This window comes from Muscardinus avellanarius, assembly GCF_963383645.1.
Source record: "Muscardinus avellanarius genome assembly, chromosome: 11".
Taxonomy (NCBI): Eukaryota; Metazoa; Chordata; class Mammalia; order Rodentia; family Gliridae; genus Muscardinus; species Muscardinus avellanarius.
The window spans coordinates 15,929,987-15,945,475 of NC_137797.1; the positions used below are offsets into that span (position 1 = coordinate 15,929,987).

Here is a 15,489-nt window from a genome sequence, read left to right on the forward strand (position 1 = left end):
TCCCCTCCCCTGTTGTGTTGACTTATGTCTCCCCCAAAGGCATAAGGGCACCAGGGTAGGCCCTATGACCAGCCTGAACTGAACACTTCTCGGCCCTGGCCCCCGCAGGCCTGGGCCAGCACACCCAGTTATGGGTTCTTTCCTGTCTGCCTTTCCAGAGATGGCCTCACCCTCACACCTGCCCTTCCCCTCTCCAGCTTCTGCTTTTCCCTCATTCTGGCTGTCAGCTCCCTGGCTCACCTGTCCCCAGGGTCCCTGGTCCCTGCCCGCCTCGGCCCATCGTCCACACCGCCAGCAGCCACTCTTCTTAAATATAAATCTGATGTTGTTTCCCTGCTTAAAAATCAGCGCCAGCTCCTACCTCCTGCGGGGTGAATCCAGGTTCCTTGGTGCGGCACAGGGTCCCGCCAGGGCTGGGTACCTCCAGGCCCGTGCCTATGTGGCTCCCTCCGAGTGGACTTCTTTGTCTAATGCCTTCTCCCCGCCTCCCTCTGTTTCCTTCCGCACCTGACACAGGCCCGTGTGATGTTCAGGATTCGGATCAAATGGTCCCTCTGCAGGGAGGTCCCTGCTTGCTCCTCCCCCAGCCTAGATCTCTGCCCACGGCTGTCAGAGCAGCTGCTAGGCCTTTTGGTTTCTTTTTGTGATTATTTATGGACCTCCCTGCCCAGCTGAGCACACAGTAGGCCAACCACCTGGCTGGCTCTCTGTAGGGCTGTCTGGCCAGCGCAGCTCCCTGGGCAGGCTCGTTGGCCTGTCCCTGACCCTGTTAGGAGAGGACACTTGAGCCCCAAAGTGAGTCCCCTGGGATCCGGGTGAGGCGGCTTCTGGCTTTCCAGGAGGCGCTAATGCACTGACATTAGTGGGGGAGGCAGAGGCTCCAACTGGGTCACCCGGGGCCCGCGGCTGGGGCTCTGAGCTGCTGGGGGTGACGGAGGGGCTGGCACTCGGTGCTGCACTTCCACGCAGTGCAGCCGCGAGCCCGTGGGGAGCCGTGGTATCTGTCCAGGGCGTGGGAGGACAAGGACACTCAAGGAGAGCAGCCTGTGCGGCCGGGGAGCTTTCCAGGGCCCCGCAGAGCCATGTGCGGGCCCAGGTGCTCGGCCCCTGCAGGTAACCTGAGGACAGACAGGGAGGCCCAAGGTTAGGATTCAGGTGTTGGCACGGACATGAATGAATGACCCAGGGAAACGGCTGGTGTGGACGCGGTTCCAGAGCTGCTCTCCCCAACCCACACTTTCTCTATAAGCCATTGTCCCTTTTTTTTTTTTTTTCGGTCCTAGGGATGGAACCCAGGAGCATTCTACTTCTGAGCTACACCCCCAGGCCTATTTTTGATTCTTTATTTTGAAACAGGGCCTCACTCAATTAGTTGCAGAGGGGCTCACTAAGTAGCCAAGGCTATCTGCAAACCTGCGATCCTCCTGTCTCAGCCTCCCAAGTACTGGGATTACAGGTGTGCGCCACCACGCCTGACTTCCACTGCCCCATTTAAGGCCAGAGCTTGTGACACTGTCGTGGATCCTCAGGGTCCCTCAGTGCCCTGGGAACACCCACTGTGCTCCCCTTGTCTCAGATCACCTCCGCCCCACACCCTGATGTACTTTCTTGGTGGTGTTCAGACTATCTGGCAGTATCTTGCTAATTCCTTCACTGTTTTTTAATTGCCTGAATCTTCCCAATGGCAGGTAAGCACTGCTAACCGCCTCCTGGGAGCTCAGAACATCATCTGGTACCATACAGTCCAGGGGAGGGTAGAGATGAGACATGGGCCTTCTGTGCCCATGAAAAGAATTGCAGGCTGGGTGTGGTGGCGCACACCTGTAATCCCAGTACTTGGGAGGTTGAGACAGGAGGATCACAGTGTTGAGGCCAGCCTCAGCAATTTAGCGAGACCTTCAACAACGTAGCGGGGGAGGCAGCAATTCCAACTGGGTCACTGGGGGCCCATGGGCAGTTACCTGGGTCACCGGAGACCTTGTTTGAAAAGAATAAAAAAGAGAGCTGAGGGTGTGGCTTGGAGGTAGAATGTCCCTGGTCCAATCCCCAGTGCCACAAAAAAGGAAAAACGCGGCATCTTTACTGCATACGTACAGACCTTTTCCTTATCATAATCCCCTGTACAAGACAGCTTAACTACTATTTGTGTAGCTATTACACTATATTAAGTATGTGAGTAATCTAGAGAGGACATAAAGTATACAGGAAAATGTGAGTAGTTACAGGCACACACGATGCCGTTTTACATAAAGATGTTGAGGCGTTCACAGACATGGTATCTGTGGGGGGGGCGAGTGTCCTTGAACTCCCCCTACGTATACCAGGGGTAACTCCCTGTATCTTCTGATACCAAAGGTTGGACTTACCCCTGTCTGATAACACGCTTCTCAAAGTACCGCAGGTGTTCTCCAGTGTGGACCAGAGACACCATCGGCACCCCGTACCTGCCTGGTAAATGAGCCCGACCTTTCAGCCATCATCACAGGACTGTTTCAGGACCAGCGTTGTGGAGGACCAATGCTCACTTTAGAACCCACTTGGGCCCAACATGGGACGAATAACAAAACCTGCCATCTTCAGAAGGTGCCCAGAAGGCGGGGGAAGGGTTGGAAGTAGCAGGTGGCACAGCAGTGCAGTTTTTTAAGGTCATCCCAGACGCCCTAGCTGCCCCCAAGCCAGGAAGCAGCTGCCCCATCTCTCCAAGGATGAACGTGGGAGATGGGGAAGTAGCGTTTTCCAGGCCACCTGCTATTAAGCAGCAGACCTAGATGAGAACATCCAGGTAGGGCTTGACTTGGGGGCACTCCATAAACATAACGGAATCAAAGACAAGCATGCAGGAGCCAGGGCCCCCGAGTCCCAGAGTCCCATTCTAACCTCTGCCCCTTACCATCCCGGAGCTTTTCTGTTCTGGGATAGCTCAAGATCAGGTTTGAAACATTTGTATAAAGAGTAATCCTTTTCTAGAAGGAGCTCAAGGTTCTCATGGCTCCCAAATCTTTTTTTTTTTTTTTTGCAGTACTGGGGGGAGAACCCAGGGTCATTGTACCTCCCAGCCATACCCTCAGCCCTATTTTTTTATTCTTTAGTTTGAAACAGGGTCTCACTAAGTTGCAAAGGGCCTTACTAAGTAGCTGAGGCTGTCAGTGAACCAGGATCCTCCTGTCTCAGCCTCCCGAATGCTGGAATTACAAGTGTGCGCCACCCCATCCGGCTCCGGAGAATCTTGATAGGTGCCATTTATCAGCTAATAGAGGATCTAACATCAACACTTACTACTACTGTCTCTTAGTAAGAGACAGTACGTCTCTGCTTCAGTCCTGAGCAGAGAAACTGCCTCTTACAAACAGGTGAACAACATTTTGCTTTGCGTCTCCGAAGTGCTTCAAAACCAATAATTAAGGAGACCTATGACCCCGACTAAGGTGTATGAGCTGTGCTTTGCTCCCCCTCCCCTGCCGTCCCCGCTCCCTCAACTCCCAAAGAACAGGAAGAAAACACTCATACAAACTGACTTCCCCACGCTGAGATGATCTGAGCCTTTCAATACAGAAGCATAAATGGGTCACCGTGTTGGCTCAGAAGCTGCAGCCGCACGCAACGGTATTCCTTTTGAATACCTGATCACCATGGTGAGGCCTCGCTGCAGCAGAACAAAGACAAAAGCCCGGCTCCAGCAGCATCCGACCAAGGTCGCTGCAAAAATCAATGGCAGCACTAGCGATGGACCCGGGGATCCTTGACTCCGCTGCTCCTTCCCGGCTGGTTTCCAGGCTGCCTCCCTCCAGGACACCGCGGCCAGCTGGTAGGCAATTATATGTGCTAATGCCACTGACACGCCAGCTGCCAACACCAGGTTGTGACATGTGTTAGAACACCAATGACCCTCACCTTTCTTGGGCTGTTTGCATTTAGACAGGGGAGCTCAGCTCCGACTCTGAACTAAGAACCACCTGGCGACTTCTATGCAGAGAGGCAGGAGGCTGGATTTTTTTTTTTTAACCTCCTCTTGCAAAGTCCTTTATTGTGTGCTTGCTCTGTTTCCAAGCAGCTGTTTGACCTTGGGTGGGTTCCATAACCCCAGTGAGCCTTGGCCTTAGTATCTGTAAAATGGGACCATGAATCTGCTTTGCACAGCTGTTGGGGATGGCAGTGTTCACACCACAGGGACAGTTAGTAGTTACAGGGTTAAGTCCTTAGTGTCTTTGCTGGATGTCTGAATGAATGAAACTTTTTAAAATCTTGTTATCTGCAAAATGAAGATTAATTCCTTCTTTGTGTCACAGTCAATAAGATTGGAAGGTGTATGTAGAGATGTATCCTTATGTTAATTAGACTGGTAAATAGGTATTCATTTTCAGGTAGTGCTTTTTTTTTTTTTAGTTAATGGAACTTGTAAGTCTCATGCTTATTATTTAGAAAAGTTAAGAGAATACTATACAGTGGTCCTTTGGTATCTGGGGAACACCTGAGAATACCAAGGTCTGTTGATGCTCAAATCCCTCATATCAAATAGTATAGTACTTGCATATTAGCTAAAACACATCCTCTTGTATACTTTATTTATTTATTTTTGGTGGTACAGGGGGTGGAACCCAGAGGCTTTCTACTTCCGGGCTATACTCCCAGACCCATTTTATACTTTATTTGGAAACAGGGTCTCACTAAGTTGCTGAGAGCCTCACTAAGTAGCTGAGGCTGGCTTCCAACCTGCGCTATCCTCCTGTCTCAGCCTCCCAAGTGCAGGGATTACAAGCGTGCGCTACCACGCCCGGCTTCTCCTGTATACTTTAAATAATCTCTAGGTGACATATAATACCCAATACAATGTAAAAGCTATGTAAAAAGTTGTTATACTATACTGCCTGGGAAGAATGACAAAATGTCTGTATACATTCAGCACAGAAGCAGATTTTTTTTTTTTTTGGTGGTACTGGGGTTCCTGGAAGCCCTACTACCTCCAGGCTACACTCCCAGACCTATTTTATACTTTTTAAATTTTGGAAACAGGGTCTCTTAAACCAGTGCGTCTGGCTTCGAACCTGCGCGATCCTCCTGTCTCCACTTCCCAAGCGCGGGGATTACAAGCGTGTGCCACCACGCCTGGCCAGAAGCAAATTTTTGAAAAATATTTTTGATCCATAGTTGGTTGAATTTCACAAAGGTAGAACACAGGGATATAAAGGACTGACTGTATTTTGGTTTTCTCAGCACAAATTATGTTCAAATTTGATGCAAATTCAGCTGGAACAATCAATTAGTACATTTTCCACATGCAAGTTGTCACTCAGGAGACAAATGAGTCAAGGATGGAAATAAATGACTGGAAAGAGCCCCGGGCCTCAGATGGAACTGGCTTCCGATACACTCCCCTGTGTGTCTTGGCCTGCGTACACGTCACGCGCATGTCCTGAATGCCAGGGCTGGAGCCTCAACTGCACAGATGCCGAGACAGAAGCCTGGGTATGACTGTCAGAATGACATGCACGTGGTCACTAGACCGTGCTCCGTGCTGGAGGAGGGTCACAGCGATGGACAGCTCCCTGGAGGCTCATGTTGCATCTATGGAATTATGAAAAGGAAGAGAACCATCCAGAAGAGGGTAACCAGCATCCTCTGAGAGGCCTACCTGGGTCTAGGGTGGGGGACCAGAAAACTATACAGTTGTTTATCCCTTAGTATCTGTAGGGGATTGGTTCTAGGATCCTCTGCAGATACCAAAATCTGGGGATGCTCAAGTGCCTTAGATAAGATGGCATAGAGCCTGGTGTGGAGCTCACGCTTGTAATCCCAGTACTTGGGAGGCTGAGACAGGAGGATCGCAGGTTCGCGGCCAGCCTCAGTTACTTAGTGAGGCCCTGTTTAAAAATAAAAGAATAAAACAGGGCTGGATTTGTAGCGTGGAGGTAGAACACCCCTAGGTTCCATCCCCAGTACCAGACATACAAAAAAAAAGTTGGCATGGTATTTGCTTATAACCTACACACATCCTCCTGTATAGTTTAAAACATATCTGGAAGCCAGGCGTGGTGGTGCACGCTTGTAATCCCAGCATTTGGGAGGCTGAGACTGGAGGATCGCGGTTCGCGGACAGCCTCGGCTACTTGGTGAGGCCCTCTGCAACTCAGTGAGACCTGGTTTCAAGATAAAGAATTAAAAATAGGGCAGGGTTTGTAGCTTGGAGGTCGAATGCCCCTGGGTTTCATCCCCAGACCCACACACACACACAAAAAAATCTAGATTACTTACAATGCATAGTACAATAAAATGCTATATAAATAGTTATTAAATGGTATTGTTTAGAGAATGAGAAAAACCATCTGGTCATGTTCAATATAGATGCAATTTTTTCCCTGAATATTTTTTATCTGCTATTGGTTGAATCTGCAGAAGCAGCGGCCCTCGACATATGTATTTGAATTTGTAGGTGTCTGGGTATGATATCCAGCTCCTGACTCTGTCCCTTAATATCTGTGTGATATTGGGAACTATTTGCCTTTCAGGCCTTGGTTTTCTCTTCTGTAAAATGGGACCACACTACTTTTCTGAACAACAATGTTTATTTTTGTGGTACTGAGATTGAACCCAGGGGCATTCTACTTCTAAGCTACATCCCCTGCTCTTTTAATTTATTTATTTTTATATTTAAAACAAGGTCTTGCTAGGTTGCTGAGGCTGTCTTCGAACCTGCAATCCTCCTATCTCAGCCTCCCAAATATTAGGAATACAGGCATATGCCATCATGCCCGGCTCAACAGTATCTATCTTGAGGTTTGTATTAGAAAGTGCTACAGGTTTTCCAAAACTATAATGCAATGTATTTAAGTCTGAGGCTCCATTATTATTTCAGGGGTACTGGGATTCTGGCTCACAATGACCACTTCCTAAGCACATATTTCTTCTCCAGCATCTTCTGTATAGATGTTTCATGTTCATGACTTCGCCTGGTGCTCACACCAACCTCCGAGGGAGGATGTTAATAACATCTCCAGGTTGCTCACGGGAAAACAGAAGACTAGAGAGGTGAACTAGCTTGGCCAGGGTTGCACAAGATAATTAACTGTGGCAGTGGTGTTTGGACTTAGGCAATGGGACTCTGGAGCCCAGGCTCCTAACCCTTAGGCTATGTCTCCTGAGATCATGACAAACAAGGAACACTTTGTCAGTATTAATGAAATATCTTCCTTTCCCTGTCCTCCGGAAGTTCGGGGCTTATTGCAACAGGGAGACCTGAAGTCCCAGATTCCTCTAGGCAGGAGCTGGGGACAGTTAGGAGGAGCAGGGGCCAGGATGCAGGAGGTGCCACCCCTGGAATCAGGAGGCAGGAGAGTCTGGTGGACATGGGCTGGGCTTTGGTCTACAAGCCACTAGGACCTCTTCCTCAGGCACCTGCACCTCCAGGCTGCGGCCCACAGCCTCCTCATCTGGAAAATGGGAAGGTTATGCTGACCTCGGGAGGCTGCTGCAGGGATTGAAGGAGGCAGGTAAGGAGGGCAACTGGCTTATGGTGGCTGATAACTCCCACGTGGTCTGTGCTGGTGGCACAGCCAGAAACTGTCTAGACAAAGAAAACCCGAAGGGAGAAAAGCTCAGTGGTTAGAACTACGGGTCTAGGGCTCTGGGCTCCCTAAAATCATATCTTGGGCGTTTACTGGTCCAATGACCTATCTGGTCCTCAGTTTTCTTATCTTTGAAGTGGGCACTTCATTGGGTTTGGGGACTCTTAGACACAATCCATGTAAAGCCCTTAAAACAGGGCCCAGCTCCTGGTGAACTTTAATAAGCGCCATTAATAATGAATGTTAATTAGTGTTAATAATTGCTAAGCAGTAATGACTTTGATCAGCCCCCTTGTGTGTTCCTGGGCAGGGCTGGGCCTTGGGTGGGCCATGGTTTATACAGCACACCTGCCATTTCCTTGCAGACAGCAAATCAGATGGTGGAAAAGCAGAAATCCTGGCACCTGTGCCTGTGGCTGGGCTAGATGAACTGGGGGCGATGTGGGGGGGTGCTCAGCAGGTGGGTGGAAGGAGTCATCAACAGTGACACTTCAAGAACAGCTGGAGGGGTCAGTAACCACGCGCACACACACAGACGCACACACGCACACTCATGCACACACACATACAACTCTGGTTTGTGTACTTTTTTTTTTTTTTTGCATTTAGAGCCAGTTATGATTCACCTGAGTGAATTGCTGCTTAATTTGTTTTCTTTGAATCAAAATGATGGCCCAGGCCGGGGGTCCTGAGCAGCCCACGGGCAGCTCCCACCCCGCGGGAGGGGAGCCCTGGGTACAGGCTGAGGATGCGGAGGCGCCCCTCCTTTCTCACACACGTGGAGAAGCCGAAGGACTGTCTTAGCCAGCCCGGCATGTGAGACTTGGTCAGAAAACGACAGGAAGGCGGTATTAGGAGAGGGACGGAAGGAAGGAGGGAACAGAAACCCCACACGGCAGAGCAATCGAAAAGGGCCCCCGTGCGCACAGCCCCGCGGCTTCCTCCCGCGCCCGGGGCTCGGGGACCCGCGCCTGCCATTTAAACCCGCGGCGCCGAGATGGAGGCTGCGCGTCCGACCCCCGCCCGCCGCCCGCCGCGGTCCTACCTGAGCTGGCGCGGCTCGCAGTCCACGCCGGGCAGCAGCAGCCGGGCCGCCTGGCGCACGTCGTCGCTGTCCATGGAGAAGCTGCGGCGGTGGCCGGCGTGCGCCACGGCCACCCGGATCCACTCCATCAGCGGCGGCAGCACGAGGAAGGGCCTGCAGCGGGGAGGGACGGGACACGCGGTTAGGGCGGCGGCCGGGGGCTGCCGCTCAGCCCCACCCCCGCCGGCGGCCGCCCCTCCCCCCGGAGACCCTGCCCCTGGGTTCCAGAGCGGCGGGAGAACCTTTGGAGACATCCCGAGCCCACCGGTGACCCCGGGGCAGAGTCTTTGGAATCTTTGGGCCTCGGTTTCCTCATCTGTAAAACGGGGATCCTGAGCCCAAGAGAGGATAGGAAGTGGCTTCGGTGAATACTGTCTCTCTCTGCGATCATGTGAATGTAAAGGAGATGAGTCACTTAAAGAACCGAGCAGGGGGGAGGGTAGTAGAAATCCAATGGCCGCCTGGCACCCGATCCTGGGGCTCACTGACTCTGGGCCCAATCCTAAGGGGTCCTCTAAACCTCCCTCCCCAGCCCCAGCCTGCTGCTCTGGAGCTCGTCCAGGGCTCAGCTCTGTCCTGGCACCAGCCACCTAAAGACTTAGCACCTGGCAAAGCCAAAAAGAGTGCCAAGGCAGTTGTCAGCCTTCCCAGGCAGCCAGGCGGGCGGTGGTCCAGCGACAGCCAGCAAAGCTGAGCTCTTGGGACCCTGGTCACATCCCCGAAGCCTGGGGATGCAGCCAAAGCACCATGGTGGGGGCCAGCTCCTGTTAAGTGAGACGATGCCAGAAGGGTCTAAGCGTGGCGTGTTTGTGCTGCCTTCCCTACCTCACACTGTGGGGTGGGGGAGAGTGGGAAGAGGGGCTTTTAAAAAACACTGTTACTTGAGTCCAAGCCCAGGATTCTGATTTAACTGAGCCTGGGTGGAAAGAACATTGCTACTTTAAAAAACCAACTCACATGAATTTAATGTGCATTAGAATGACCCGGAGGGCTTTTTAAACTACATATTGCTGGCCCCACCCCCAGCGTTTCTGACGAGGTAGATGAGAGGAGGGATCCCGCAACTTGCATTCCCATCACGCTGTCCATACCGACACTGATGCCCGGGGGCCGCCTTCAAAGAGCTATGCTCCCAAGCGGGGGCTCCCACGTCTATTGACGTTTCGCCCTCTTTGCTGAAAAAACATCACTGAGCATCCCTCCCCCAGAAACACACTCCTTCCTTTCCCCCTTCCCTCCCTTCCTGTCCTTTCTTTCTCCTTGGGATTTAATCCAGGGGCATCCTACCTCTGAGCCACACCCCCAGCCCTGTTTTATTTTTTATTTTGAAATAGGGGCTCACTCAGTGGCTGAGAGCCTTGCTAAGTGGCTGAGGCTGGCCTCAAACCTGCAATTCTCCAGTCTCAGCCTCCTAAGTAGTGTGCCACCATGCCTGGCATGGAACCTTACCTTCTTTAAGCCAATTAGCAGAAGGATGTGGGGACAAACTCATATTCCTTTTTGTATCTACATTTTGTTCCAGCACCTTCTGGAAGCTGTGTCACCCAACTCTGGGAACCTATGCTCTCAAGTAACTGTGGGATGACCTCGGAATCATTTGGAGGCAGGGGCAGGAGATGTTAAATGCAGAGGCCCAGCCGGGCGCGGTGGCGCACGCTTGTAATCCCCGCGCTTGGGAGGCTGAGGCAGGAGGATCGCACAGGTTCGAAGCCAGCCTTGGCTACTTAGTGAGGCTCTCAGCAACTTAGTGAGACTCTGTTTCCAAATAAAATAGAAAATAGGTCTGGGAGTATAACCTGGAGGTAGAAAACCCCTGGGTTCCACCCCTAGTACCACGAGAAAAAAAAAAAAAAAAAAAAAAAAAGCAAAGCCCCTGGCCCTATCTCTAGTGATGCCAACTCCATTGAGTCTAAGAATACAATTACAATGAGCAGCCCCTATAGTTCTGATTTAGACGGCCCACGGACCACACCTTGAGAATACACCATGTCGATGCAACAGGTTTCCTACTGTTCAGCACTAGAGTGAAGCAAGAGGTTGCCTAGGGAACAAAATTAAGGGAGCCCCGGTTGTCCAAACATGTTCTAAGCGCCTCTCTTGCCTTCCCACTCCCCCTGCCATTTGGACCAGCGTGGCTGCCACTGGAGCCCACAAAGGATTTAGAAGACGCCCAGCCCATCTGGGATCTATGGGTGTTACGAGCGCCTCACAAAATGTTTGGTGGCAGACTCCAGTTTTCCTGGAGGTGGACCTATTTGTGTGATGTTTATAAAGTGCAACAAGTCAGCCTTTTACGTTCGCCTCGGTCAACCCCACTGGTGATCTTGTCTAAGCGCTGGGGGTCAATCTATGAGCTAGTTCTGCGAATGCCCATTTAATAGATCAGAAAGGTGTTTGCTGAGGTTAAGGAACATGCCCTGGATCACAGGGATATGACAGCTGGAGTCAGACCCAAGCTGTTTGACCACACAGCCTATGTGTTGTAACCCAGCACGATACCGACATTCTCTTGTCTGGAATCCCAGCATGCATCTGTTACCCAGCATGCACCTATTACCCAACATGCACCTGTCACTCCAGGAACTGATCTGGCCATGAACCCTTTGATGGCATGCTATGTTCTCTCCTGGTCATGCAGCTCTCTCTCTTGTGTGTAAGGCCTCCAGCCCTTTAAAAATCTCCAGCCCACTTAACCTTCGAACCACAGTTCAAATCACACCTCTCCCTAAACATTTCTCCCGATAACTCTGCCCCACATGGACTCCCACCCCGGAGGACTCCGCCGGCCCTGCAGGTGCCCTGTGAGCATGTAAATACCACGAGGACAGGGACCTGGGAATGCTTGGTTCATTGCTTCAGCCATAGCTCCAGGCAGGCTGCCGGCACTTAATAAGTATTTGTTCATGAAACAGACTAAGAATCACCAACTTCTTACTGGGCAAAATAATAAAATCGAGTTTCTGGCTCTGAAGACCTGTGGGGCAGACGAGCAGGAAATTTCTGCCTGGATCTGCCTGCTCCTTAGGCTGTCTCCCTCACTCTCTCCCTCTCTCCATCACCTAAACTCAATCAGGCACTCAATAAACACACACCGACTTGAAATTGGATTCTACTGTCTCGGGTGAAGCAGGACTGATTTTTGTCACTGTGTCTCCATCATCATTGGAAACCAGCCCCAAGTGTTCAGAGAGTCCCCCCTGTCTGGGTTGCTCATTTCAGAGGTGTGGCTCCCAATCCTCTATCCTTTGCTCAGCGGCCCCCAAGGACAGCCCACAGCTCCCCCACCCCCTGCCCCTGGGGAGCTGTCGCTTATCACAGAACCCTGTCTTGGGCTGCTGCCTTTCTGACAGTCGCATCTGCTGAATACCAGAGGTGCAAACAGAGGTTCTGCTGCCTTCCAAGTAACACCTTTGCCAAGACAGCTGGCAAAACCCCAGAATAAGAAAGCCTGAACCCCAGGAGTCCGGCCTCCTCTGGAATTAATTTTCTATGTACCTGTTCTCTCCTTTCAACATTGCTTCCCTTTCGTTACTGACTTCAATAGTTTATAAGCTCCTGAATTCTTTGCCAGCAACTCATTAAAAAAAAAAAATCTTCTTATCTTGTCCACTCAGAAGGGGAAAGACAACATTATTTGTGATGTTTTATTTGGAGGAGTTGGAGATGGGAAAGAATTCTAGGGCCTTGAGTCATGGAGAGGGTGGAAAAGGCTCAGGAAAAAAAATGTATTTTCCTTATATATATATATATATATATTTTTTTTTAAGAGAGCAGCATTGCACCAGCTACCTACTTTATTCTGAGGCTGTGTGTATTGACTAAAACCTTGAAGCAGTCTGAGGAGCTCACAGTTCAGTGAAGTTTCCAAGAGCCTCGATTTTAACATTCTGGCGTTCTGGCTCAATAGGACTGGAGGTGGAGCCCAGGCACCTGCATTTTAAACAAGGTCCCCTGGGAATTCCCCAGGAACCCCTGACCTCCCGCCAGGGATGAAGAGAGGAGGTGAGAGGGTCAGCTCACACAGAGTGGTGGCCACCTAAATCTTCACTATGGCCGAGTGTGCTGGTGCACACCTATAATTCCAGTACTTAGGAGGCTGAGATAGGAGAATTGCAGGTTTGAGGATAGCCTCAGCAACTTAATGTGACCTTCAACAACTTAGCAAGACCCCATTCCAAACTAGAAAAAAAGGACTAGGGATGTAGTTTAGAGGTAGGACACTCCAGGGTTCAATAGTAACAAAAATGAAAAGACAGAACTCAAGACCTGACCATGCATACATAACTGATGAAATGACAACCATTTTTTTTTTTTTTTTGCAGTACTGGGGATGGAACCCAGGGGCATTCTACCTAGGAGCTACACCCCCAGCCCTACTTTTTATTCTTTATTTTGAAACACTGAGTTGCAAAGGGACTCACTAAGTAGCTGAGGCTGTCCACGAACCAAGATCTCCTATCTCAGCCTCCCAAATTCTGGGATTACAAGCGTGCACCACCACGCCTGGCGAAATGTCAACTATTAATTCCAATCACTCATCCATTGATCTTTTAGGGAGCACTGATATTCCAGGCAAGATTCTAGGGGCTGAGACACAGTGGAGACAGGACTTGCCAGGCCTCAGCTCTTATACAGCTGGTGGTATCACGGGGGACACATAAGAAACACATAAACCAACAAGTAATTAAGCAACTGAAAATTGTGGTGGATGTCAGGGTGCTGGAACAGAGAACAGACAAGGTTGAGGTGGGGTGCTGGGAATGCCTTCCTGAGAAACCTTAAAGATGTGATGGAGCTAGCTGTGATGGTATAGATAGAGGGATGGATGCTCCGGGCAGCAAAAATGGAACATCATGCAAAGGCTCCGAGGCAGAAAAGACCTTTACAGCTCACCAGGGGCCTTCACACATTTAATTTCCTATTTGCCTCTGCAGGCAATCTGGAGGGCTGGTACAGAGATAGGGTAGCTGGGGCATGCGTAAGGAAGGATCTGTAGCAGGCTGAATAATGTTCCCAAAATATCAGGTGCTATTTTTTGAAGCCTTGGAATATTGATGGTAAAAGAGAGAATTTGTCTGGTGCAGTGGTGTGACTGAGTTAAGCACCTTGTAAAAGGACAGGCATCCTGACTTCCACCAGTGGGCCCTAGTGTAGTGGGTCCTTCCAAGAGGAAGAGTGAAGGAGATTTGACACACAAGAATGTGCCGCCAATGCAAGATGTCTCACTGCTGGCTTTGAAGATGGTGGAAGAGGCTACAAGCCAAGCAATGCAAGGAATGCAGTTCTAGAAGCCAGGCAAGACAAGGGCATGGTTTCCTCCCTTAGAAACTTGAAGAAAACAGCCCTGCCTACGTCTTGACCTCTGTTCACGAAACTGACCTTAGACTTCTAAACCTCCAGAAATGGAAATGGAAAAGAATGCATGCACATTGTATTAGCCAACTAAGTCATGGCATTTGTTACAGCAGCCACAGGAAACTCATACAACCCCAGAGCCAGGGGACTGAGTCACTGAAGGTGAGGCTGGAAGCCCGTGGAGCAAGTATTAAAGTCAAGAGCGAGAGCATCCATGGGGCTCTGAAATTCATCTCAGATACCAATTTGTTCCCAAGGTCAGGACAGGGCCTGTTGTTATAGGGTGAGCTGTGTTTCCCCAAATTCTTGAGCCCATAACCCTAATACTTAAGATAGGGCCATGGATGCACAGAGGCAAGGCTTTGTGAATTGAGCTGGCTCTATGCTGTCCAGGAGAGGGGCGTCAGTGGGGTCCAACCCTGTGACAGCTGGAACTCAGACTTGCAGCCTCTGGAAAGGAGAAGGGATAAGTATACTGTTTAAATACCCAGTCTGGTCCTTTGTGATGATGGCCCCAGAAAACTAAGCCACACCTGTAGCCTCAGCCTTCCATCCCTTCTGCTGTGCAAGAATGCGACTTCCTTTCCTTCTGGAGGACGCAGCTGCAAGGCACCATCTTGGAAGCAGAGAGCAGCCCTCCCTGGACACCAGTCCCACTGGTGCCTTGACTTGGACTTCCAGCCTCCAGAACCTACTGTCTATAAATGACCCAGTCTATAGTATTTTGTTACAGTGGCAAAAATGGTCTAAGATGCTGTGTGAATTTGAATGAGGTATTTCAGTTGTTATGATTAGTTTCTCATTGGGAAAAAGGGGATGATGACAGTACTTAGTTCAGAAGGGCTGGCTGGCTGAGTAATGCCCCGCAACGCTCCACCCAAGACGTCCATGTCCTAATCAACGGGGCCTGTTTTATTTGGCAAATATATCTTCTGGTTTGTATTTGGATTGTCCCCCCCAGAAGCTCATATGTTAGGCAACACGGCAATGCTCAGAGGCGAAGTGCTTGGACTCTAAAGGTTCTGATCTCATCACTGAATCAGTCCATTTAATGGATCAATTCATTGATGGCTGAATGGATAGCTGGGAGGTGGAGCTAGCTAGAGGAAGTGAGTCACTGAGATAAGGTCAGCCCTGGAAGGGTTTATCTTGTCTGGCCCCTGGCTCTCTGCTTCCAGTGGCCATGAGTGGAGCAGCTCTCCTCTGCCACGGCCTTCTGCCATGATGCTCCACCTCTCCTCAGGCCCGGAGCAATGGAGCCGCCGGCCACCAACTGACCGAGACCTCTGAAACCAGGAGCCCAAGCAAACTTTTCCTTCTCTAAGTTGTCCTTGCCACATATTTTGGTCGCAGCCACGTAGAGCTGGCTAAAACAGCTTTCTGGTAAAATGAATTTTGCATATGTGACTCAGTTAAGAATCTTGAGAAGATAATCCCAAGTTATATATGCGATCCCTAAATGTAATCACAGAGCTCCTCCTAAGAGGGAGA

The 15,489-nt window shown here is 50.4% G+C and overlaps 1 protein-coding gene across 3 annotated transcripts in view; it reads right to left on the minus strand.

The window, feature by feature from the left end:
* Nucleotides 1-15,489, minus strand: part of ABTB3 (ankyrin repeat and BTB domain containing 3) — a gene marked incomplete at both ends in the record, with an annotated part of 299,674 nt that overhangs the window by 71,678 nt on the left and 212,507 nt on the right. For 2 of the 3 annotated variants that reach the window (XM_080705135.1, XM_080705134.1), the window contains one exon: nt 8,605-8,757. In XM_080705135.1, coding sequence (XP_080561261.1) covers nt 8,605-8,757 — 153 coding nt within the window. Of the gene's footprint in view, nt 1-8,604; nt 8,758-8,858; nt 8,960-15,489 lie in introns of those variants that run through there. The other variant, XM_080705136.1, reaches the window with a different exon arrangement.